Source organism: Pristiophorus japonicus, chromosome 3 (genome assembly GCF_044704955.1).
Source record: "Pristiophorus japonicus isolate sPriJap1 chromosome 3, sPriJap1.hap1, whole genome shotgun sequence".
NCBI classification, from domain to species: domain Eukaryota; kingdom Metazoa; phylum Chordata; class Chondrichthyes; family Pristiophoridae; genus Pristiophorus; species Pristiophorus japonicus.
In genome coordinates this window covers 253,883,064-253,906,031 of record NC_091979.1, presented here as the reverse complement: position 1 = coordinate 253,906,031, position 22,968 = coordinate 253,883,064, and the positions used below count along the sequence as shown (strand labels likewise).

The 22,968-nt window shown below is 48.6% G+C and overlaps 2 protein-coding genes across 6 annotated transcripts in view; one reads left to right on the top strand and one right to left on the bottom strand.

Annotated features, from left to right (window-relative positions):
- sfxn4 (sideroflexin 4) overlaps positions 1–1,200 on the bottom strand; it is a 34,714-nt gene extending 33,514 nt beyond the window's left edge. The window contains exon 1 of the mRNA XM_070874962.1: positions 1,067–1,200. Coding sequence (XP_070731063.1) covers positions 1,067–1,105 — 39 coding nt within the window. The 5' untranslated portion in view covers positions 1,106–1,200. The remainder of the gene's footprint in view (positions 1–1,066) is intronic.
- A 759-nt stretch (positions 1,201–1,959) lies between these two features.
- The window catches only part of gpam (glycerol-3-phosphate acyltransferase, mitochondrial), a 99,578-nt gene continuing 78,569 nt past the window's right edge, over positions 1,960–22,968 (top strand). For 2 of the 5 annotated variants that reach the window (XM_070876552.1, XM_070876548.1), the window contains exon 1: positions 1,960–2,178. The gene's annotated coding sequence lies outside the window, so the exon portion shown is untranslated. Of the gene's footprint in view, positions 2,179–4,067; positions 4,118–4,522; positions 4,533–4,679; positions 4,784–22,968 lie in introns of those variants that run through there. The other 3 variants (XM_070876549.1, XM_070876550.1, XM_070876551.1) reach the window with 3 other exon arrangements.

Sequence of the window (22,968 nt, the reverse complement as noted above, 5' to 3'; positions counted from 1 at the left end):
ACTCTGGCCTCTTGAGCATCCCTGATTGAAATCGCTCGACCATTGTCAGCCACGCCTTCTGTTGCCCAAGCCCTAAAACTCAAGTCTCAACGCAAAGAGCGTGAATAGGTCAAGCGCAGGCAGCGGAAGGAGCGCGCGGCAAACCAGCCCCACCCATCCCTTCCCTCGACGAAGGTCTGTCCCACCTGTAACAGGGTGTATGGGCTCTCGTATCAGACTGTTCAGCCATCAAATAACTCATTTTGGGAGTGGAAGCAAGTCCTCCTCGATTCCGAGGGACTGCCTATGATGATGAGAACTCCCTGCCTAAACCTCTCCACCTCCTTCAAGACACTCCTTAAAATATACCTCTTGGACCAAGCTTTTGGTCACCTGCACTAATTTCTACTTATGCGGCTTGGTGTCAAATTTTTATCACATAGTACGCCTGTGAAGCGTCATGGGACGTTTCACTACGTTAAAGGTGCTATATATTTAAGGCACTTCTTAAAACCCACCTCTTTGACCAAGATGACCGGTCACCTGCCCTAATATCTATTTGTGGATCTGTGTCGATTTTTTTGTTTTATAACACCCCTATGAAGTGCCTTGGTATGTTTTACTCCTTTAAAGGCACTAAGTAAATGCAAGTACAATAGCAAACTACTGCAGATGCTGGAATCCGAAACTAAAACAGACAATGCTGGAAACACTCAGCGGGCCAGGCAGCATCTGCGGTGAGAGAAACAGTAAACGCTTCAGGTCTGAGACCCTTTGTCAGTTCGACCTGTTTCACTCACCACGGAAGCTGCCTGGCCTGCTGAGTGTTTCCAGCATTTTCTGTTTTTATATGTAAACGCAGGTTGTTGTTCTTTATAATGTGATAACACATCCACAAGGTGTTGTGGCTCGGATCCTGTGTCCCATTCAGCCCTGCTCACCTGGCACCCTTGTCCTCCAATGCAAAGGACGCAAATTCAGCACCCTCATTGACAAATCCCTCCCCCACGCCCTCCTCCAGCCTGACATCCCCAGTCACAACCTCCACTCTATCAATCACTGATCTGTTATTGACTGACACCGTTACCTGTCCTTCCCGACTCCGCTGACCCACGTCCACATCCATTAGAGCCCCAGTGAAGCAGCGCCTGCTGCGTGGGCCCCGGGTTTAGGGTGTTTGGGGGGGGGGGGGGGGTCAGGGCGAGCTCAGCGCCCTCCCGAGGCCGCGGTCAGAATGCACCACACACACAGTGTCGCTCTGTATCTGCCTAAAACATCACGCAAAACGAAACGAATGAAAATTAAATGAGTTGACTGCAGCGCCATCCTGCGGCTGGGAGGAGAGGGCACAGCGCCACCTTGCGGTTGAGAGGAGAGTGCACAGCGCCACCCTGCGGCTGGGAGGAGAGGGCACAGCGCCACCTTGCGGTTGAGAGGAGAGTGCACAGCGCCACCCTGCGGCTGGGAGGAGAGGGCACAGCGCCACCTTGCGGTTGAGAGGAGAGTGCACAGCGCCACCCTGCGGCTGGGAGGAGAGGGCACAGCGCCACCTTGCGGTTGAGAGGAGAGTGCACAGCGCCACCCTGTGGCTGGGAGGAGAGTGCACAGCGCCACCCTACGGCTGGGAGGAGAGGGCACAGCGCCACCCTGCGGCTGGGAGGAGAGGGCACAGCGCCACCCTACGGCTGGGAGGAGAGGGCACAGCGCCACCTTGCGGTTGAGAGGAGAGTGCACAGCGCCACCCTGTGGCTGGGAGGAGAGGGCACAGCGCCACCTTGCGGTTGAGAGGAGAGTGCACAGCGCCACCCTACGGCTGGGAGGAGAGGGCACAGCGCCACCCTGCGGCTGGGAGGAGAGGGCACAGCGCCACCCTGCGGCTGGGAGGAGTCACAACGCCACCTTGCGGCTGGGAGGAGGAGCCACAGCGCCACCCTACGGCTGGGAGGAGAGGGCACAGCGCCACCCTGCGGCTGGGAGGAGCCCGGTGGAAGGTACGCCGCCCCCATGCGGCTCGGAGTGGCTCGTGTGCGGCAGCTTGAGGAGCCCGAGCCGGCGGCGGATGGTGTGAATGAGTTGGTGTCAGTTGTCGATGTGAGTCTGAGCTGTGAGGCAGGCGGTGCCTGGCACGATCCGGAGCCCGAGGCCGGGGCTGAGAGCTGAGAGCTGAGAGCTGCACCATGTCCTGAGGCGCGCTGTGAGGTGAGTGGTAGCCGCGGGCCCGGGAGGGCCTCCACGCACTGCACCGCCCGGCCTCAGTGGCACGGGCCCAAGCAATGAGGAAGCCGGTAAAGGCCAGGCCGGGCCTGGCTACTGAAACTCAGAACCCCCCGAGAGGTGGAAGGAGAGCCCCAGAAATGGAGAGGTTGAGAGAGACCCCCAGAGATCGTCTGTCATGAGGGGAGGGACCCCCATAAAAGGGGAGATATTGCGGGAGAGACCCCCAGAAAAGGGGAGATATTGCGGGAGAAACCCCCAGAAAAGGGGAGATATTGCGGGAGAAACCCCCAGAAAAGGGGAAATATTGCGGGAAAGACCCCAGAAAAGGGGAGATATTGCGGGAGAGACCCCCAGAAAAGGGGAGATATTGCGGGAGAGACCCCCAGAAAAGGGGGAGATATTGCGGGAGAGACCCCGAGAAAAGGGGAAATATTGCGGGAAAGACCCCAGAAAAGGGGAATTGCGGAAGAGACCCCCAGAAAAGGGGCGATATTGCGGGAAAGACCCCAGAAAAGGGGAGATATTGCGGGAGAAACCCCCAGAAAAGGGGAAATATTGCGGGAAAGACACCAGAAAAGGGGAGATATTGCGGTAGAGACCCCCAGAAAAGGGGGAGATATTGCGGGAAGACCCCAGAAACGGGGGAGATATTGCGGGAGAGACCCCCAGAAAAGGGGGAGATATTACGGGAGAGACCCCCAGAAAAGGGGAGATATTGCGGGAGAGACCCCCAGAAAAGGGGAGATATTGCGGGAGAGACCCCCAGAAAAGTGGAGATATTGCGGGAGAGACCCCCAGAAAAGTGGAGATATTGCGGGAGAGACCCCCAGAAAAGGGGGAGATATTGCGGGAGAGACCCCCAGAAAAGGGGAGATATTGCGGGAGACCCCCAGAAAAGGGGAGATATTGCGGGAGAGACCCCCAGAAAAGTGGAGATATTGCGGGAGAGACCCCCAGAAAAGTGGAGATATTGCGGGAGAGACCCCCAGAAAAGGGGATACATTGCGGGAGAGACCCCCATAAAAGGGGAGATATTGCGGGAGAGACCCCCAGAAAAGTGGAGATATTACGGGAGAGACCCCCAGAAAAGTGGAGATACCCCCAGAAAAGGGGATACATTGTGGGAAAGACCCCCAGAAAAGGGGAGATATTGAGGCTAAGACCCCCAGTGATGAGATTGAGAGAGACCTGAGAAAAGGGGATATTGAGGGAGAGACCCCAAAAAAGGGAACATATTGAGACTGACCCCCAGAAAAGGGGAGAGATTGAGGCTGAGATCCCCAGTAATGAGAGAGATTGAGAGACCCCAGAAAAGGGGAAATAATGAGGGTGAGACCTTAGTGATGGTGAAAATCCTCAGAAAATGGGATAGAAATAGGCAAGCGATGAGCAAGATCTGCAGCAATGGAGAAAAGCAATGGAAATCCCAGGATAATGGGGAGGGAATGATGGAGAGAGAACTCCGGTATCTGGGAGAGTATGTGAGGCAGCTCCTTAGTATGAGGGGACATGAGAGTGAGAGATCTTCAGTAAGGGTAATAGTGCGATCCCACTAACAGCACTATGATACTAGTGACAGTAAAATGTTGGTGGTAATTTTTACGATCAGTGAGAGTGACAAATTCCAAACCCATTCAGGTTAGCAAACACACAAAGGTGTGTCTTGTGTTTTAAAGAGCGTGACACATACACAGATTTACGTATGAGATAGCAGCGAATTGCACCTGACTGGAAAATAGGCGTTGATTTTATGAATTGTGCAGTTCTTTATTTTTTTTAAAATAAATGTTGAAGTAGTTTAAGAAAAGTATAATGCAGCTTGAAATCCACACACAATTCTTTCCACCTTGTGTAAGTTTTGTGAATTACCAACAAATCTTCTGTGGTGTCGCTCATGAAAAATCTGGAACATTTTAAACAGGTACTTAGCGAAAAAGTTTTTCAAAAGCTCATGGATTTTTTTGGGGGGGTGGGGGGAGCTGTGTGTTATTTCTATCCCAATGACATAATGAATAAGTGGTGCAGTGTGTTATTTCCATCACTGTTTGCTTGCAAAAGGAAATGAAAAGTTTTCCTGAAAGCTCTTTTGTGAAGATGCTGCCTCCTTATCTCATCCTTTCCATGAAAAATACCTTGGCTTGCCCTGAGACTAGAAATCTGTACGGGCAAGCTAAAGGCTGGCAGTGAGAATGCGATTCATTCATCAGTGGACTTGCACCCTGTTTGCATTCCAAGTAGATATGACTGTCGTAGCTAATTAATCTGGTGCGTGTCTGTGCTGACGCATGTTAGGTATCAGTGATCCCTTTAGTTGGCGCAGAGAGTTTGCTGTGAAGGTTGGAAATCTGACCCATTCTAAATGTGCCCGTTTGCAGTTTTAAAATATGTTTATATATAAATTTTTTGTAAAAAGGGCTTTGTCTTATGATGCTGACCTTACTTTAGCTGTAGCTCCTTGCCTTTGTGCCGTTGCTTTAATCCAGTGAAGCGTAACCAGGTGCTGCACACAGGGGCCAAAGGAAAATTGCTGGAAGTCTGAAATTTCCAGGGGACTGGATACCAAGGCGGATTTGAAAGAAGAGCTTGGGTAGGTGACCAAAGCACTGATTTGAAGAGGCTGGGTTTGTAGGAGGCTTGCGAAGGTCGGGGAAAGTTGTATGGGGTTAAGGAAAGAGTTTCAGGGACATGATGGTTAAAGGCTGTGCCGCTGATAACTGTGGAGGTTAGTGATGTTTCTGTAATATTAAATGCTACACTCCTTCATAGAACCTAGAAGAAAGGGCTTTTGAGAGAATTTCTTGCAATTTCCAATTTTTTTGTGGCATAATTTAGTTTATTTCGATGAATATTTTGATTTAATTAACTGGTAGAGTAAGGCCAAGTTAAGCTACAGTAAAGCTGTGTAATGCTCCCTGACCCAATTCTCAGTGTCACCCGAGTTGCTGAGACAGTTAACCTATTTATAGCTGAAAGGCTAACTTCAAATATAAAAAGTAACACAAGTGTTAACGAGAAACAATTTTTGTAGTAAATTTATGCCAAAAGATCTTTTACTTATGAATGCATTACCTCCACACTACAAATAATCTACTTACTCAATTGTTGCGTAAGCTTTTCCCTCCCTCCCCCCAGAAGTCTGATCCTGATTTCCTCCTCCAGTGCTCCACAATGGCTGCTTTGATTAACTGCGCCAAATAAGAGCTCAATAAATATGTGGTTTGCTACATGTTTGCACTGCAAGTTTTGCGTTGGTTTGTAGCTTTGCACTGACACGAAACATGTGCAGTGTAACTCATGCCCAGTCCAGGAAACGGGATTGAAATGCACCCCCACTGGCTCAGTGAGGTTACCCAATCAGTAGGACCAAGAAAGAAAGACTTGGATTTATATAGCGCCTGGCACGACCACCAGACATCACACAGCGCTTTACAGCCAATGAAGTACTTTTGGAGTGTAGTCACTGTTGTAATGTAGGAAACGTGGCAGCAATGTGATAATGACCAGATAATCTGTTTTTGTTATGTTGATTGAGGGATAAATACTGGCCAGGACACCGGGGATAACTCCCCTGCTCTTCTTCAAAATTGTGCCATGGGATCTTTTACGTCCATCTGAGAGAGCAGACAGGGCCTCGGTTTAACGGCTCATCCTAAAGACAGCACCTCCAATAGTGCAGCGCTCCCTCAGCACTGCACTGGAGTGTCAGCTTTGATTTATGTGCTCAAGTTCCTGGAGTGGGACTTGAACCCACAATTTTCAGACTCAGAGGCAAATGTGCTACCCACTGAGCCACAGCTGACCAAGGTTGCAGCAGGGTTGATTCCCTTTCTGTGGTGATAACTGGTCTATTCTAAGGGGGTGGGAGGTAAGAGGGCAGTAGGGGCACTACAGTGCACCAGCGCCCCCTGCTGGAGAGGGGACTGCAGACCCGGCTCTCTGCTCCTGATTGATATCCAGCAACCTCCGCTGTAAGTGTGTGGGTGAGGAGAACAGCAGTGCTGCCCCCAGTGATGGAATAGCCTGCGGACTCTCACTGTCATGGCCCACACACACATAATGAACACTTGAGTGAGGCAGCGGGGGAGCATCTGCGGAACTGCGCCCCAGCAGGGAGTGGGTGCTTCCAGGAGAAGTGAACAAAAATGGGACTGTTGGTCAGAATAATAATAATGGAATGATCAAATAATCCATAGAACCATCTGACTCCAACCTGTGGGACAATGGGACTGTGAATTGTGGAATGTAAATGGACAAGTTAAATCTTCCCCTCCCCCTTTCAGTGCTTGTTAAGAATCTGCTCTTTTCGAACACTCTCCAGTTCTGACGAAGGGTCGTCGACCCGAACCGTTAACTCCGCTTCCTCTCCACGGATGCTGCCTGACCTGCTGAGATTTCCAGCGTTTTCTGTTTTTATTCCAGATTCCAACATCCGCAGTATTTTGCTTTTGTATTAGAAGTTAAATCATTGTATTGGATTGATATTGTGGAGTTTTATTCAATCACTTTCCGCATAGAACCTTTAATCACTTTAATCAAGAGATTAACTAATGGGGAGAGTCTATTATCAAGCATGCTAAGTACATCATAAGCCTGCCTTTTAATAGCATTCCCATGCCTCCTTTTGCTGAGGAGTAAATAAACGGAGCACCGAATCACAGCATGATCCATAGCCATAGACACTGTGAATGGAGACCCAGGGACTCCTGGAGCAGTAGGTCTGTCAAGGGCCACAGTAAAGGGGAGATGGGGTACAAATGGGCATCAGCAAGGACGATGATCTCAATGTTTCCACATGGTCTATTGGAAGAGGTGGACTTGACAGTTCATTCTAAACGACAATTTTTATTTTACGATAGGAAGAAGTTTGCCCGCTGAGTTTAAAGTTCTTTGTAGTAGCTTCCCCAATGATCAGCTGGTTAAGAGAGAGCGTATCTGAGCCATTGAGACCAAGGGGCTTCCAGCTTTGACTCTGGTCCCTACTGAGTCAGAGGGTCACAGCAAGCATGGCGGTAGGGGTGTTGCCATTCTTTCTCGCGGTTTGTTAAGCCCCTAAAATGAGGAAGAAATGTCAAAATTAAATATACACGTGTGTCACCAGATGGTGGCTATTCAATTTTCTTTTAACTTTTCCCATCTTTTTTCGGCTACTTTACAGTATAAAGAGAGATGACGTGAAAGCTAACTGCTTTGCAAACTGTATAGAGTGTGGCTGGTCAGTTTTTCCACCTACTCCCCGGTGAAGCAGCCTTGCAGTGTGATTGGAGTATTTACAGGAGCAGATTTCAAATTTAAATTGCGATTGTATACTGCAATACTATTTGTAATATGGTGCACTCCCCTTTCCTTCTCCTCTCTCCATCCCCATCTCGCAGGCTGTTCAACAAGCCTGCTGTGCTATATGTCAATTGTGGCCTAGTGGGTAGCACACTTGCCTCTGAGTCAGAAGGTTGTTGGTTCAAGTCCCACTCCAGGGACTTGAGCATATAAATCTAGGCTGACCCTCCATGAGTGCCATCTTTCAGATGAGATGTTAAACCGCGGCCCAGTCTGCTCTCTCAGGTGGATGTAAAAGATCCCATGGCACTATTTTGAAGAAGAGCAGGAGAGTTATCCCCGGTGTTCTGACCATTATTTATCCCAAAATCAACATAACAAAAACAGATTATCTGGTCATTATCACATTGCTGTTTGTGGGAGCTTGCTAGTGTGCAAATTGGCTGCCGCGTTTCCCACAATACATTTCAAAAGTACTTCATTGGCTGTAAAGTACTTTGAGACGTCTGGTGGTCGTGAAAGGCGCTATATAAATGCAAGTCTTTCTTCCTTTATATATTTAAGAGCCTGTATTCCAAGTTCCCAGTTTGGAATGTATGTGTGTGCACATGGATTGCGTGCAAGAGAAGAAGTTTGAAAAGGTACGTGAGAGTGGCCCTAGCCAAGTCCATGCTCACGGTTGTGACCTTCAGTTTAATCTTACTGAGTATCCGTAATACACTGAATAGAACTGTCGTTGTTTGAACTGACAATATGAGCTTTGTGTTCTGCGCCAACGCCAGTTATCCACACATTTATAAATAGCTGACGAAGTAAGCTTGTGGTCAGCTCGCCTTGACTAGTCTGGTTTCTCAGATTCTTCCCTCGGACCGGCACAGACTCGGGCTGAATGACCTCCTTCTGTGCTGTATTATTCTATGAATCTGTAAGTACTTAAAGTGCAAAGTCGTTGGAGGGCTCATCGTGAGTTCTTCTTTTTCATAAGTGGTCTTCCCGAACTCCCCTTGGTGGCTCAGTTAGTCTGCACAGGCCAATATTGGCATGATACGGATCAATCTGATCTATACCGAGTGAGGCCGTCTAAACCAAAGTGCCAGTAGGGGTTGCTAAAGCTGGGCTCACCGCTCCGAGATGGGGAGCGAGCAATCTGCCAACGGTTCCCATTCCCGACTGCTACTGTATGAGAGAGTGCTTTCCTGTAAGACGTTGCCAAGGATGGAATATTGCTTTGCTGTGATTAGCTCCACAAAGGAGGAGTCTACTGCTACTCACTGTCTAGGTTCATGAATAGTGGCACATTGAGAACATAAGAAATAGGAGCAGGAGTAGGCCATTCGGCCCTTCAAGCAGCTACGCCATTCAGTAAGATCTTCTTCTACCTACCCGCACTATCCCCATATCCCTTGATTCCATTAACTATCCAAAAATCTATCAATCTTTGTCTTGAATATACTCAACGACTGAGCATCCACCACCCTCTGGGGTAGAGAATTCTAAAGATTCACAATCCTTTGAGTGAAGCAATTTCTCCCCATCTCAGTCCTAAATGGCCGATCCCTTATTCTGAGATTGTGACCCCTGGTTCCAGACTCCCCAGCCAGGGGACTCATCCTCCCTGCATCTACCGTGTCAAGCCCTGTAAGAATTGTGCATGTTTCAATGAGCTCACCTCTCTTCTAAACTGTAGGGAATGTAGGCCTAGTCTACTCACTCTCTCCTAAGAGGATAATCCCTCTCTGTGAGCAAGCAGAGAGCAGCTGGCCTTCACGGAACTGTACCTCAACAAAGCTGTGTGACACCAGAAGAGGTTAGAAAATTGGAAAAGCATGAGACAACAACATTGCTATAATAATGCAGAAGCGAATTTTGATTTGTCTGACAGTATCACTATTAATTTAGTTTATCCGTTTTGAGAATCTATTTTGCATTCATTCAAGGCTGAAGGAATATTATTGTGAAGAGAACCTTGTCTCCCAGTGACTTTGTACAGAGCTGCTGATGCCCCTGTCCACTCAGCAAAGCCAGAATCCTGCAGCAGTCTGCAGCAAACTCTTTCAGTGAAGTACCCGGTCAGCAAAAGAAGATTAAATGCTGCACAACCAACAAGCTAGCTGCACAGTCTGCTACCCGCCTCACCTTTTCTGCTCCAGTTTCTGTGAAATTGTCTCCGTTTTTGAAGATAAAAGGATTGTGACATTTATTTGTGTTGAATTCATGTTTGGGAAAATGGTGCCCTCCTTTATTCAGCTTCCTTCGCCCGCAGGCGCTGAAACATGCTGGAGGGCCGCAGCCGAACTCCAGCCTTTCACTCAATTGGTCATTCTTCAGGTATGGGCATAGGCAGCGAGGTTATTCAGCTGCCAGGGGCATCACAGCCAAGCTCAATCCTGTCCTTGCCTCGCGCCCATGAATGTATGGGCCAGCGGATCACAATCAAGAGCAGGAGGCCCCTTGGCTGAATTCCCCGCCCCGCCCCTCTCTTGCCCAGGAGTGCTGAGGCCACTTGCAACAACAACTTGTATTTATATAGTGCTTTTAAAGTCTAAAACCAACAAATTCTGCGCGGATCAGGAATTGAAGCCGAGGCCTTCCTGATCCGACTGCCTCAGCGCCTGATTTAGCACTGCGATAACTTGCTTTTGTGTAGCAGAGGTAGGGGTGAGCGAGACAATGGAGGGGTTTGAAGATGCGGATTTTCAATTGAATGCAGGGCAGCTGTATTTCGGATGTGGTGGAATCACAGAGCCCAGGCGGGGGAAGGCCAGCAAGCACTGTATTGGAAAAATTGAACCTGGAGATGAGAAAAGCACACGTAAGGGTCGTGGTGCGGGAACTGAGGCAGGCATTGTTGTGAAGATGGAAATTAGCGGTTGTGATGATGAGGGGGATGTGGGGTTAGGAGCGCAGTTTAGAGTCAAAATGATGCAGTAACTAACTTATTGGGGGTGGATAAATGCTGTAACCAATGTTCCCTCAAATATTTTTTTGTGCGCGGTCCCTTTAAATTTGCTGCACGGCTGAAATATGGCTTCATCAAAGATTGAAACTATCCGATCAGCTGCCTCTGCGAGTTCCCTTCCTTACCTAGCCCACAGGGCCAAACTTCATCTGACGCTCCCACCTGCCCCTGCCCTAAACTCATGTCTTTCTCTTGTTTCTCTTTGATCTCCCTTCTTGATCGCTCCAAACTCATCTTATCCATGAGACCCACTTCCTGCTCTCTTGACCCTATTCCCACTAAACTGCTGACCACCCAACTTCCTTTTCTGGCTCCCATGTTAGCTGACATTGTTAACGGTTCTCTCTTCTCAGGTACAGTCCCCCTCTCCTTCAAATATGCTGTCATCACCCCTCTCAAAAAAAAACAACCCTTGACCCCACTGCTTGCTAGTTATTGCCCCATCTCCAACCTCCCTTTCCTGTCCAAAGTACTTGAACATGTTGTTGCCTCCCAAATCCGTGACCATCTTTCCATGAACTCAATGTTTCAATCCCTTCAATCCGGTTTCCGCCCCTGCCACTGTACCGAAATGGCTCTCATCAAAGTCACAAATGACATCCTTTGTGACTGTGACAAAGGTAAACTATCCCTCCTCGTCCTTCTGGATCTGTCTGCAGCCTTTGACACGGTTGACCACTCCATCCTCCTCCAATGCCTCTCCACTAACGTCCAGCTGGGACTGCACTCGCCTGGTTCCATTCTTATCTATCTAATCGTAGCCAGAAAATCTCCTGCAACGGCTTCTCTTCCCACTCCCGCATCGTTGCCTCTGGTATACCCCAAGGATCTATCCTTGGTCCCCTCCTATTTCTCATCTATATGCTGCCCCTTGGTGATATCATCCGAAAACACGGAGTCAGTTTCCACATGTCCGCTGACGACACCCAGCTCTACCTCTCCACCACTTCTCTCGACCCCTACTTGGTATCTAAATTGTCAGATTGCTTGTCCCGCCATCCAGTACTGGATGGGCAGAAATTTTTTCCAATTAAATATTGGAAAGATCAAAGCCATTATCTTTGGTCCCCGCCACAAACTGGTTCCCTAACCACTGACTCCATCCCTCTCCCTAGCATCAATCTGAGGGTGAACAAGACTGTTCGCAACCTAGGTATCATAAAATCATAGAAATTTACAGCACGGAAAGAGGCCATTTTGTCCTATTGTGTCCATGCCGGCCAACCAAGAGCTATCCAGCCGCCTAATCCCACTTTCCAGCTCTTGGTCCATAGCCCTGTAGGTTGTGGCACTTTAAGTGCCCATCCAAGTATCTTTTAACATAAGAACATAAGAAATAGGAGCAGAAGTAGGCCACTCAATACGATCGTGGCTGATCCGATCATGGACTCAGGTCCACTTCCCTGCCCGCTCCCCATAACCCCTAATCGGTTAAGAAACTGTCGATCTTTGTCTTAAATTTATTCAATGTCCCAGCTTCCACAGCTCTCTGAGGCAGCGAATTCCACAGATTTACAACCCTCTGAGAGAAGAAATTCTTCCTCATCTCAGTTTTAAAAGAGTGGCACATTCTAAGATTATACCCCCTAGTTCTAGTTTCCCCTATCAGTGGAAACATCCTCTCTGCATCCACCTTGTCAAGCTCCCTCATAATTTTATACGTTTCGATAAGATCACCATCACATTCTTCTGAATTCCAATGAGTAGAGGCCCAATCTACTCGACCTTTCCTCATAAGTCAATCCTCTCATCTCTGGAATCAACCTAGTGAACCTTCTCTGAACTACCTCCAAAGCAAGTATATATTTTTTAAATATGGAAACCAAAACTATACGCAGTATTCCAGGTGTGAGCTCACCAATACCCTGTAAACCGGTAGCAAGGCTTCCCTGCTTTTATATTCCATCACCTTTGCAATAAAAGCCAAGATACCATTGGCCTTCCTGATCACTTGCTGTACCTGCATGCACAAGTACCCCCAGGTCCCGCTCTACTGCAGCACTATGCAATTTTTCTCCATTTAAATAATAACTTACTCTTTGATTTTTTTCTGCCAAAGTGCATGACCTCACACTTTCCAGCATTATACTCCATCTGCCAAATTTTTGCCCACTCACTTTGCCTGTCTATGTCTTTTTGCAAATTTTTTGTGTCCTCCTCACACATTGCTTTTCCTCCCATCTTTGTATCGTCAGCAAACTTGGCTACGTTACACTATGTTAAATGTGGTGAGGGTTCCTGCCTCTACCACCCTTTCAGGCAGTGAGTTCCAGACCTCCACCACCCTCTGGGTGAAGACATTTCCCCTCGTATCTCCTCTAAACCTCCCCCAATTACTTTAAATCTATGCCCTCTGATTGTTGACCCCTGTGCCAAGGGAAACAGGTCCTTCCTATCCACTCTATCCAAGTCCCTCATAATTTTATACACCTCAATCAGGTCTCCTCTCAGCCTCCTCTGTTCCAAAGAAAACAGATCCAGCATCTCCAATCTTTCCTCATTGCCAAAATTCTCCAGTCCAGGCAACATTCTTGTAAATCTGCTCTGCACCCTGTCCAATGCAATCACATCTTTCCTGTAGTGTGGTGACCAGAACTGCACACAGTACCCCAGCTGTGGCCTAACCAGTGTTTTATACAGCTCAAGCATAACCTCCTTGCTCTTGTATTCCATGCCTCGACTAATAAAGGCAAGTATTCCATATGTCTTAACCATCTTATCTACCTGGCCTGCTACCATCAGGGATCTGTGGTCCTGCACTCCAAGGTCCCTTTGTTCCTCTACACTTTTCAGTGTCGTGCCATTTAATGTGTATTCCCTTGCCTTGTTAGACCTCCCCAAATTCATTACCTCACACTTATCCGGATTGAATTCAATTTGCCACTGTTCTGCCCGCCTGAGCAGTACATTGATATCTTCCTGCAGTCTGCAGCTTTCTTCTTCATTATCAACCACACAACCTATTTTAATGTCATCTGCAAACTTCTTAATCATACCTTCAACATTCAAGTCCAAGTCATTGATATATACCACAAAAAGCAAGGGTCCCAGCACTGAGCCCTGCGGAACCCCACTGAATACAGCCTTCCAGTCACAAAAACACCCGTCAACCATTACCCTTTGCTTCCTGCATCCGAGCCAATTTCAGATCCAACTTGATACTTTGCCCTGGATCCCATGAGCTATTACTTTTGTGACCAGTCTGCCATGTGGGACCTTATCAAAAGCCTTGCTAAAATCCATATACACTACATCATACGCACTACCCTCATCAATCCTCCTGGGTACCTCTTCAAAAAATTCAATATTTGACCCTGAAATGATTTTCCATTCACACATCTGCGGCATAACTAAAACCACCTTTTTCCACCTCCGTAACATTGCCCGCCTTCGCCTCAGTTTTTCTGCAGCTGAAACCCTCATCCATGCCATTGTTACCTCTAGACTTGACTACTCCAACTCACTCCTGGCTGGCCTCCTACATTCTACACTGCGTAAACTTGAGGTCATCCAAAACTCAGCAGCCCATGTACTAACTCGCACCAAGTCACGATCACCCATCACTCCTGTGCTTTTTGACCTACATTGGCCCCTGGTTAAGCAATGCTCAATTTCAAAATTCTCATCCTTGTTTACAAATTACAACATGGCCTTGCCTCTCCCTATCTCTGTAATCTTTTTCAGCTTCACAACCCCACAAGATGTCTGCGCTCCTCAAATTCTGGCCTCTTGAACATCCCTCATTATAACTGCTCAGCCATCGGTGGCTGTGCCTTCAGCTGTTTGGGCCCTAAGTTCTGCAACTCCCTCCCTAAACCTCTCTACCTCTTTCCTCCTTTAAGATGCTCCTTAAAATCTTTATCTTTGACCCCCTGCCCTAATTTCTTCTTTTGTGGCTTGGTGTCAAATTTACCTGTTTTGTCTTGTAACACTCCTGTGAAGCGCCTTGGGATGTTTTACTACATTAAAGGCGCTATATAAATTAAAGTTATTATCAAAACCTGGGTCTCAGCAGTCTCCATTGTTCCACTGAAAGCAATGAAATGTACTGGGAGCAGAGATAAGGCAAAAATACATCCTGATTCAGTGCCTGAACTCACATATGCTGTTAAGCTGTCCGAATAAGGGAGGCAGCCAGCCACCTCGGTGATATTTCGGGGAAAAAAATATTCAGAGGTTATTTACTCAGTTGCCTGTCATCTGACGCACATTTACGACTTTAGCAATTGTGTGTGCACATCTTTTTCCGAATTATTCCTCACCGTTTCCCAGATGCTGACATCAGTGCAGCAATCCAGCAGTAAATTCAAATTGAATCGGACTGTGTCACTGTTTATAATGGGAATTATAGCTGTGCGTCTTCTGTAGTTCCCAGCACTATTCCATGAGACATTGGCCAGGGTCTCTGCCTGTAGCCCGGTGAAATTGGCTATTGGTCGTTCAGGGCTGAGCCAGTGTGTCAACCCACTACGATAAGGAGGCGTAGGATGTGAGTTTGCAGGCACTTTCTGTTTGAATCTTCCGTAGTTTGGATCGCGGGAGAGCAACGCTGGATGGCAGCTCCCTGCGTCCGCCTTACGAAAGCCAGCTCTTCTTTCGCAACGGTCCAATTGAAGGCTCACAATTTTGTCACAGCAAGTGAGCCAGTTTTGTTAGCACGAGTCTCCCTCCAATGTTTGCATAGGGTCATGCAAAATAGCCTCATGGTTGTAATCCTGGTTATATGTTGGGGCTGGGAGATTTGACTCTCTTTCGCATCCCTCCCCCAGGCCATTTCTTTTGAAGGTAGGAGAGAAGGAATACAAGTGGGCACCCCCCTGGGTTACATTGTTCACCGTCAAGAACTTGATCACAGAGTGGCATGGAGGTAGGTTAGGACACCGAGCAGTTGGCAGCCGTTTCTAAAGTGTGCTGTACATACAGGTGTAGCATCCAGAACCCGGAACACTTGGGATTCCGTGTTTTTCCAGACATTGGAACGTCTTTCTGACGTCATGAATCCAGAAAATCCAGAAACACCTGAACCCAGGTTCGGGTATTTCCGGATTTTGGAACGTCAGAAAGGGGGAGGTGGGGTGCTCGCCGAAGTGTTCTGGTGGGCCCCGCCACCGAGGAGCTGTTCAGGCGGGCCCCGCTGCTGAGGAAGTTTTCGGGTGGGCCCCGCCACTGAGGAGCTGTTCAGGCGGGCCCCGCTGCTGAGGAAGTTTTCGGGTGGGCCCCGCCACTGAGGAGCTGTTCAGGTGGGCCCCGCTGCTGAGGAAGTGTTCGGGTGGGCCGGCAAGGAGGCTCCAAGGTGCCGGCAAGGAGGCTCCAAGGTAAGGGCAGCGAGGGGCGGAGCGGGGCGGGGCGGTGAGGGCCAACATCAGGCAGCGGTGATACCTCGAGGTTGGCGGGTCTGGGTTCCGGAATATTTTACGGATTCCGGACGACCCTGCCACCTATCAGTCCGGAGTTCAGATTCTGGAACATTCCAGATTTCGGAACTCCGGATTTTGGATGCTACACCTGTATTAGACACTTATGTTGGGGGGGGGCGGAATCATTTATATTCGTCCTAACTCTCGTTTCTGCGCATGTGTGGGGAAACGCATGCGCAGAAGGGAGATTTAGTACAAATAGTTGCTGCATTTTGATATAGCGCCTTTAGTGACCACCTGACGTCTCAATTAAGTACTTTTGGAGTGTAGCCAATATTGTAATGTGGGAAATGCGGCAGCCAAGTTGCGCACAAGCAAGCTCCCACAAACAGCAATGTGATAATGACCAGATAATCTTTTTTTTTGTTATGTTGATTGAGAGATTAAGATTGGCCAGGACACCGGGGATAACTCACCTGCTCTTCTTCAAAATAGTCCCATGGGATCTTTTACGTCCATTTGAGAGAACAGATGGCGCCTCGGTTTAACGTCTCATCTTTTGTGCTCTCAAAACCCACAACTTTCTGACTCAGGCAAGAGTGCGACCCACTGAGCCACAGCCGACACATAACCAAGTTCGTAGCGCATAAGTCAGAGGCTGTCATGCTGAAGCTGCATAGTGCCCTGGCTGGACCCTTTCCTGGCAGCTGCACCTCATCATGTTCAACAAGGTACAAGGAAAATTTCAAACCATGGGTGTGATGCAGAGAGGAGGTTGATCCTTTAGCTCAGAGGACAGAGCTCAAATTTGGCACTCCCCTTTTTTCAGCGCACTCACCGGAGATGCGTCGGCGCGACTTTGTGGCTGAAAACGGTGCCTAAAAATCTCCCCCGATACTGGCCACTGTGTTGCCTCTCCCGGGACTTGGCGCGACGTGGCCAGTCGATTGGGGGGGGTGCGGAGCTCGGGCCTTGCATGAAAAACAGTGCCGGCAGCTGTCCGCATGCACGTTAGAGCGTTCGCGCATGCACAGTAGCTCCTGCCGATGATGATGATGCGTCCCGCCCCTATCCCAGGCCTAGTAACCTGTCGCACAGGTCGGCCCACTGCCTTCCCAGGTTAAGGCTACAACAAACAGGTTGGTGCGGGGAGAGTTTTGATTTGGGGTGGGGAAGAGAAAGAGTTTTGATCTGGGGTGGGGAAGAGAAAGAGTTTTGATCTGGGGTGGGGAAGAGAAAGAGTTTTGATCTGTGGGGTTGGGTGGGGAAGGAGAGTTTTGATCGGGGGAGTGGGGGGGGGGGGGGGAAAGAGTTTTGATCGTGGGGGAGAGAAGGAGAGTTTTAATCTGGTGGGGGGCCGGGTGGGAAGAGTTTTGATCCGGGGGGGTGGCGGGGGGATGTGATAACTGTGTAGCCAGTAATTTTAATGAGCTTACTCAAGACTTTCCTTAACCCTGTTGATGAAAATACCTTCCTACGTAAGAACATAAGAATTACGAGCAGGAGGTACTTTTATTTTTTTATTTGAATCTTTCGGAAAAAATTATGTAAATATGTTTTGTGTCTGTACTTTTATTTTTGTAGTTTAAGCTTCCATGAATGCTTCTGTTGTATAGTGAATTAACTTTGCGAAGTTTGTCATATGACATCCTGTATAGCTGTTTGATCCTATTCACATTCTTTAGTCAAGGGTTTTCTGTGCGGCCACATACGTTGGCCTAAGTTAGTTTGGAGTAACTATTAGCTGCCTAATTGGCCAAAACAGGCATAGGTGGCTGATAATACTTCCTTTTGAAAAAAACTAAACTAAACTAAAAATTCCTAACTAACTCACTTACACTGGTGCAAATTGAATGTGCAAAATGGGGATTTTTAATATACTCCAGAAAAATCAAGTTACTCCAAAAAAAAACGGAACAACTCCTGGGCAATTTTGAGCCCATAAGGACGAACTGATGGAATTTGGGCTTTTTCATCCCTCAACGGAGGGAACACAGAGGCATTTCAGATAATGGAGGAATGCGACGTCAAATTAAACAAATGACAGTAAGACAAAACAGCACACGTTTGGACTAACAAAAAGACAACTTTAAAATTAAAGCAGGAAGTTCTTCACAAAGAATTATTGGTATTTGGGTAACGCAATCGAGGCTAAAATCTTGCAATCATTTGACAAATATTTGGATCTGTGATTGAAGGACTGTAGGTTCATTCTTTTTGGATGCGCTAGCTTGGGTTGTGCAGCCTTTCTCATCTCTGATTTCTCGCCCCCCCCCCCCGCCCCCATATGAATTTCACCCCTCACTGTTTGTCTAATTTTGTTCCTCTGACACCAATAGTCAGTTCTTTATTCCATTACAAGTCTGATCTTCATCTGTGTCGTAAGCATAGTGTGATAAATATTTTTTTCACCAAAAGTTTTCTTTTTCAAAACAAACTTGCAAGTCTTATTTGTCTGCTGTGCAGGAATGGGGAAGGGTGAAGCTAAAAGGCTTCATCATCATCTAGACTCATCACCACCTTGTCAAATGCAATTAAAGTTGCTTTCATTGAATTTTTCAAATGCACCAAGCACAATTGGTAGTTATTTCAAATTATACATCATTCATTGAAACCCATCGAGAGAGGTCCTTTTATACTCTTGCTCTTTTCTCTTTCTCACCACTCTGATCGGTGCTGGTATATAGACATTAGATTCCATTGGAATTAAGACACGATTAAAATATTTCTTCTTGGTTGTATTTTGAATGACCTCAGCTCTTTCACAGAGGAAGTTCTCTTGGTGAATGCGGTTCCATAAGAAATAGGAGCAAGTGTAGGTCACTCGGCCCTTCGAACCTGCTCCGCTAAAGTTTGACTGGTTGTGATGGCCGGGTATCAAACCAGGGGCTACTGCTTGGAATGCAGCTCCGCGCACCACTATATCACCATCGCACACCTTTATACCACCCCACTGCACAAGACCATCACCTACCCCTTCAAATAACACCTTTTAGTTAAAATGGAGCACAAATTATACAAAAAGGACCTGGTAAAAAGGAGGTTTGTGTGCAGCTTTTGTCCGCGTTTACAGTAAAGACACTGCATGCGACTGATGCATTGTCGGCCTTCGAATCATAGACTCTTACAGCCCAGAAGGCAGCCATTTGGCCCATTGTGCCTGTGCTGGCTCTTTGAAATTAGCCCCATTCCCCTGCTGTTCCCCATAGCCCTGCAAAGTTTAACTTTTCAAGTAGATATTCAGTTCCATTTTGAAATTTACAATTGAATCTGCTTCCACCACTTGTGGTCAGGTCATTCAGAAGTTAAGGTTTTTTAAAAGTTCATTCTAGGATGTGGACGTCGGTGGCAAGGCCAGCATTTAGTGCCCATCCCCAATTGCCTTTGAGAAGGTGATAGTGAGCTGCCTTCTTGAACTGCTGCAGTCTGTGTAGTGAAGGCACACCCACAATGCTGTTAGGGAGGGAGTTCCAAGACGCGATGATGAAGGAACGTCGATATATTTAGGTGATAAGGATAATGTGATCTGCCTTATAAAATGTTTACATATTGTAATGACCTGCTCAGAAATTCAGTCTGGTTCCATCAATTCAACGCAATCCAGTGAATTCTTGGTAACTTAATTTAAAATATTCACATTCGGGTAACTTTAAAACAAAAACAACATGGCAAGGGTTAATAATTACAACAATTTGCTCAGTTTTACCAGATCTGTTTACAATTAGGTTATTAATTATTACCTGAAAGTATATTTGACTTTAAAAATTGAGTTTGACAATGAGTCAGATGGTTTGTGGGATGTCTAACATTAGCAGGAGAAGGAGCCAATGATAACTCTGTGTGCAAGCACTAGTGTAGATAATTGAAAAATGCCAGCAAAAGGTTATTGTCATTTATCTCTTAAGCCAGCACAGATCCTGAAGATGCAGTATTTAAATTACATCAGTTTTAACCTATAAATCATAGTGTTATTGGAACCCTAACTTGTCACCATTTGAGACTTTTTTTTGTTTAAGCATTTCTGACTGTGCTGAACTTGTGCAAACGTCTTTTTTTACTTCGAGGTAAGTCTGTGGTGGTGTCATTGATAGTTGTGGAACATTAAGTGCTCCTTTTTAAGTAGCAGCAGCCCCACCCATTGATCAGGACAGTGGGACATGTGAAGACTGTGAAGTTATTTAACTATAATAAGAAAAATGGGCACTTATTTAGTGCCTTTAATGTAACAAAGCATCTCAGGATGTTTTACAAAGTGGTGGATTGCACATTAAGCAGGAATTGGGACGAGGAATTAGGGGAGGTTTTGAGGAAAAATTTGAAGATGCTGAGGCAAGAGGTTTCGGAAGAGAATTCCACGAATGCAGGCGTGTAATAGCTGAAGGCGCTGCCACTAATGGTAGAGCAGGGGGAGGAGGATACACAGTAGTCCAGACTCTGAACAGCAGAGGACACGCGTTGGGATGTAGGGCTGGGGAAGGTTGCAGAAGGAAGTTGGACTGAGACCATGGAAAGATTTGTAAACGAGGAGAATTTAGAAATCAGTGGGCAAGGGTATGGGGAGCCAATGGAAGCCAGCCAGCATGGACAGGATTTACCAATATAATAATGAAAAAAAGAAACGCACCAGTAATGAAATAGACCATCCAGAGTCATTTCATGTCAGTCTATAAATCAGGCCATCACTGTCAGCCAATTAGGTTTTACCAGGTGAAGCAAACTCTTATCACTGAACATGCAGACGTCTGAAAAAAAGTGTTGGACCGAAGGCTTAAAAATGTACCAGCTATGTTGAAATACTGATAGCTGTACCGAGAACATCAGCTGGTCGAAGAGTCAGGGAACACCATTTTGTGTTTAAAGTTAGGTCATTTTATAACGTACAGTTGAAACTCAATTATCTACCTTCGCGACGAGCTGCCCGAACTTTGGACTACAGAGCTGGGAGTATCTACTAAACGGAGTGGCAACAGGAATTTGGTGAGAGTGGGAATTCACTGGTAAATAGTATAGATAATGTGGTATCAAACTGAAATTAATAATAAATGGCAGTAAGGGGATACTAAACTAAAACATGTATAAATATACAATGTAAGTAGGTGGATTTTTATTAGCAAAATGGTGGGATAGCTGAGACCCGTTGCCCGCAATTCCTGTGCCATGTGGGAACTCCAGGATGATTCATGTGTCCTGAATAAAGGAACAGCTTCCATTTGCTCGAGCTTGAGCTCGTGGGGGTTTCTGAGTTTGAGGAGCCGCTGCAGGGCAAACAAGAGGCTGAGAATTTCCTGGAGCGCACTTTCCAAGAGGTGGTCACCCCACAGCAAAAGATTGGCAAAAAAAACCAGAGGCGGCAGGAGGAAACATTTTTTTTTTACTCAGCGAGTTGTTGTGATCTGGAATGCACTGCTTGAAAGGCTGGTGGAAGCAGATTGAGCAGGAACATTCGAAAGAGAATTGGATAGATATTTGAAGGGAAACACATTACAGGGCTATGGGCAAAGAACAGGAGGAGTGGGACTAATTGGTTAACTCTACCAAAGAGACGGCACAAGCACGATGGGTTGAATGGCCTCCTGTGCTGTATCATTCCATGTTTCCAACATCTTGTGTGGGGCATGGCTTCATTGCAAGGCTTGTAGACACTGCCAAATCAGTCTGACTTAATTATCCTCAGATAAAGATTACTTCCACTCTATGGGGTCAAGTTTCGGAACGGCGCAGCCCCGCGAGCCACGCCTGATTTCCGCGCTCAAAACTGTGCCTAAAACTTACCCCGGTATTCTCCCCGCTGCTGGAACGTTCCAGGCCCTTGGCCCAGCGCAGCAAAAGCTGTGGGGGATGGTGGAGCCAGGTCACGGCGCTGAAAACAGTGCGCGCATGTGCAGTAGCTCCAGGCCGCCAAGGCTGCGTGGGAGGAGCCCGAAGCACACCGCCCCGAGCCCTGGCCGAATGGGCTCACTGGGACGGCGGAGGTGGGACTCGGGCCTCCCTCCTCTTCATCTTCAGCTCCTGCCCCCCACCCTTTCAGGTCCACTGCCTGCCGCTCCCCCCCACTGCCCGTGCAGCTCCCACAACGACCCCCCCAGCTCCCACTCCGACCCCCCACCCCCCCTCGGTTCAGCTCCAGCCTCCCCCACCCCCCGGTTCAGCTCCCGTTCGGGCTCTTTCCCCCCCCCCCCCTCCCCCCTGTTCAGCCGTTCCTCCTCCCCCCACGTCCTTGGCGGGGCCCGCCCACCGGCATCTTGCTGGGGACGGGCCCCACCTGAAGTCTTTGGCCCGGCTTCCTCTCGTCGGCTGGGCCCGTTCAGCCTCCCTCCTCTCCTCCTCCTCCCCCCCCCCTCTCCCCTCCTCCCCCCCCCTCTCCTCCTCCCCCCCTCCTCTCTTCTCCCCCCCCCTCCCTCCCCCTCTTCTCCCCCCCTCCCCCTCCCCCCTCCCCCTCTTCTCCCCTCCTCCCCCTCTTCCCCCCCCACTCCCTCCCCCTCTTCTCCGCCCCCTCCCTCCCTCTCTTCTCCAACCCCCTCCCTCCCTCTCTTCTCCCCCCACCATTACTCCCTCCGTTCCCCCCTCCCTTCCCCCCCTCCCTTCCCCCCTCCCTCCCCCCCCCTTCCTCCCCCCACCTTCCCCCCTTCCTCCCCCCACCTTCCCCCCCTCCCTTCCCTCCCTTCCCCCCTCCCACCCCCACTCCCTCCCCTCTGCTCTCCTTCCTCGCCTCTCCTCCCTTCCTCGCCTCTCCTCCCTCCCTCTCCTCCCCCTTCCCTCTCCTCTCCCATCTCCTCCCTCCCTCCCTCCCTCCCTCCCTCTCCTCCCCACTCCTTTCCTCCCGCTCCTCCCCCTTTCCCTCCCTCCCTCCCCTCTCCTCCCCCTCCCTCCCTCCCCTCTCCTCCCCCTCCCTCCCTCCGCTCTCCTCCCCCTCCCTCCCTCCGCTCTCCTCCCCCTCCCTCCCTCCGCTCTCCTCCCCCTCCCTCCCTCCGCTCTCCTCCCCCTCCCTCCGCTCTCCTCCCCCTCCCTCCCTCCGCTCTCCTCCCCCTCCCTCCCTCCGCTCTCCTCCCCCTCCCTCCCTCCACTCTCCTCCCCCTCCCCTCCCTCCGCTCTTCTCCCCCTCCCTCCCTCCGCTCTTCTCCCCTCCCTCCCTCCCTCCGCTCTCCTCCCCCTCCCTCCCTCCGCTCTCCTCCCCCTCCCTCC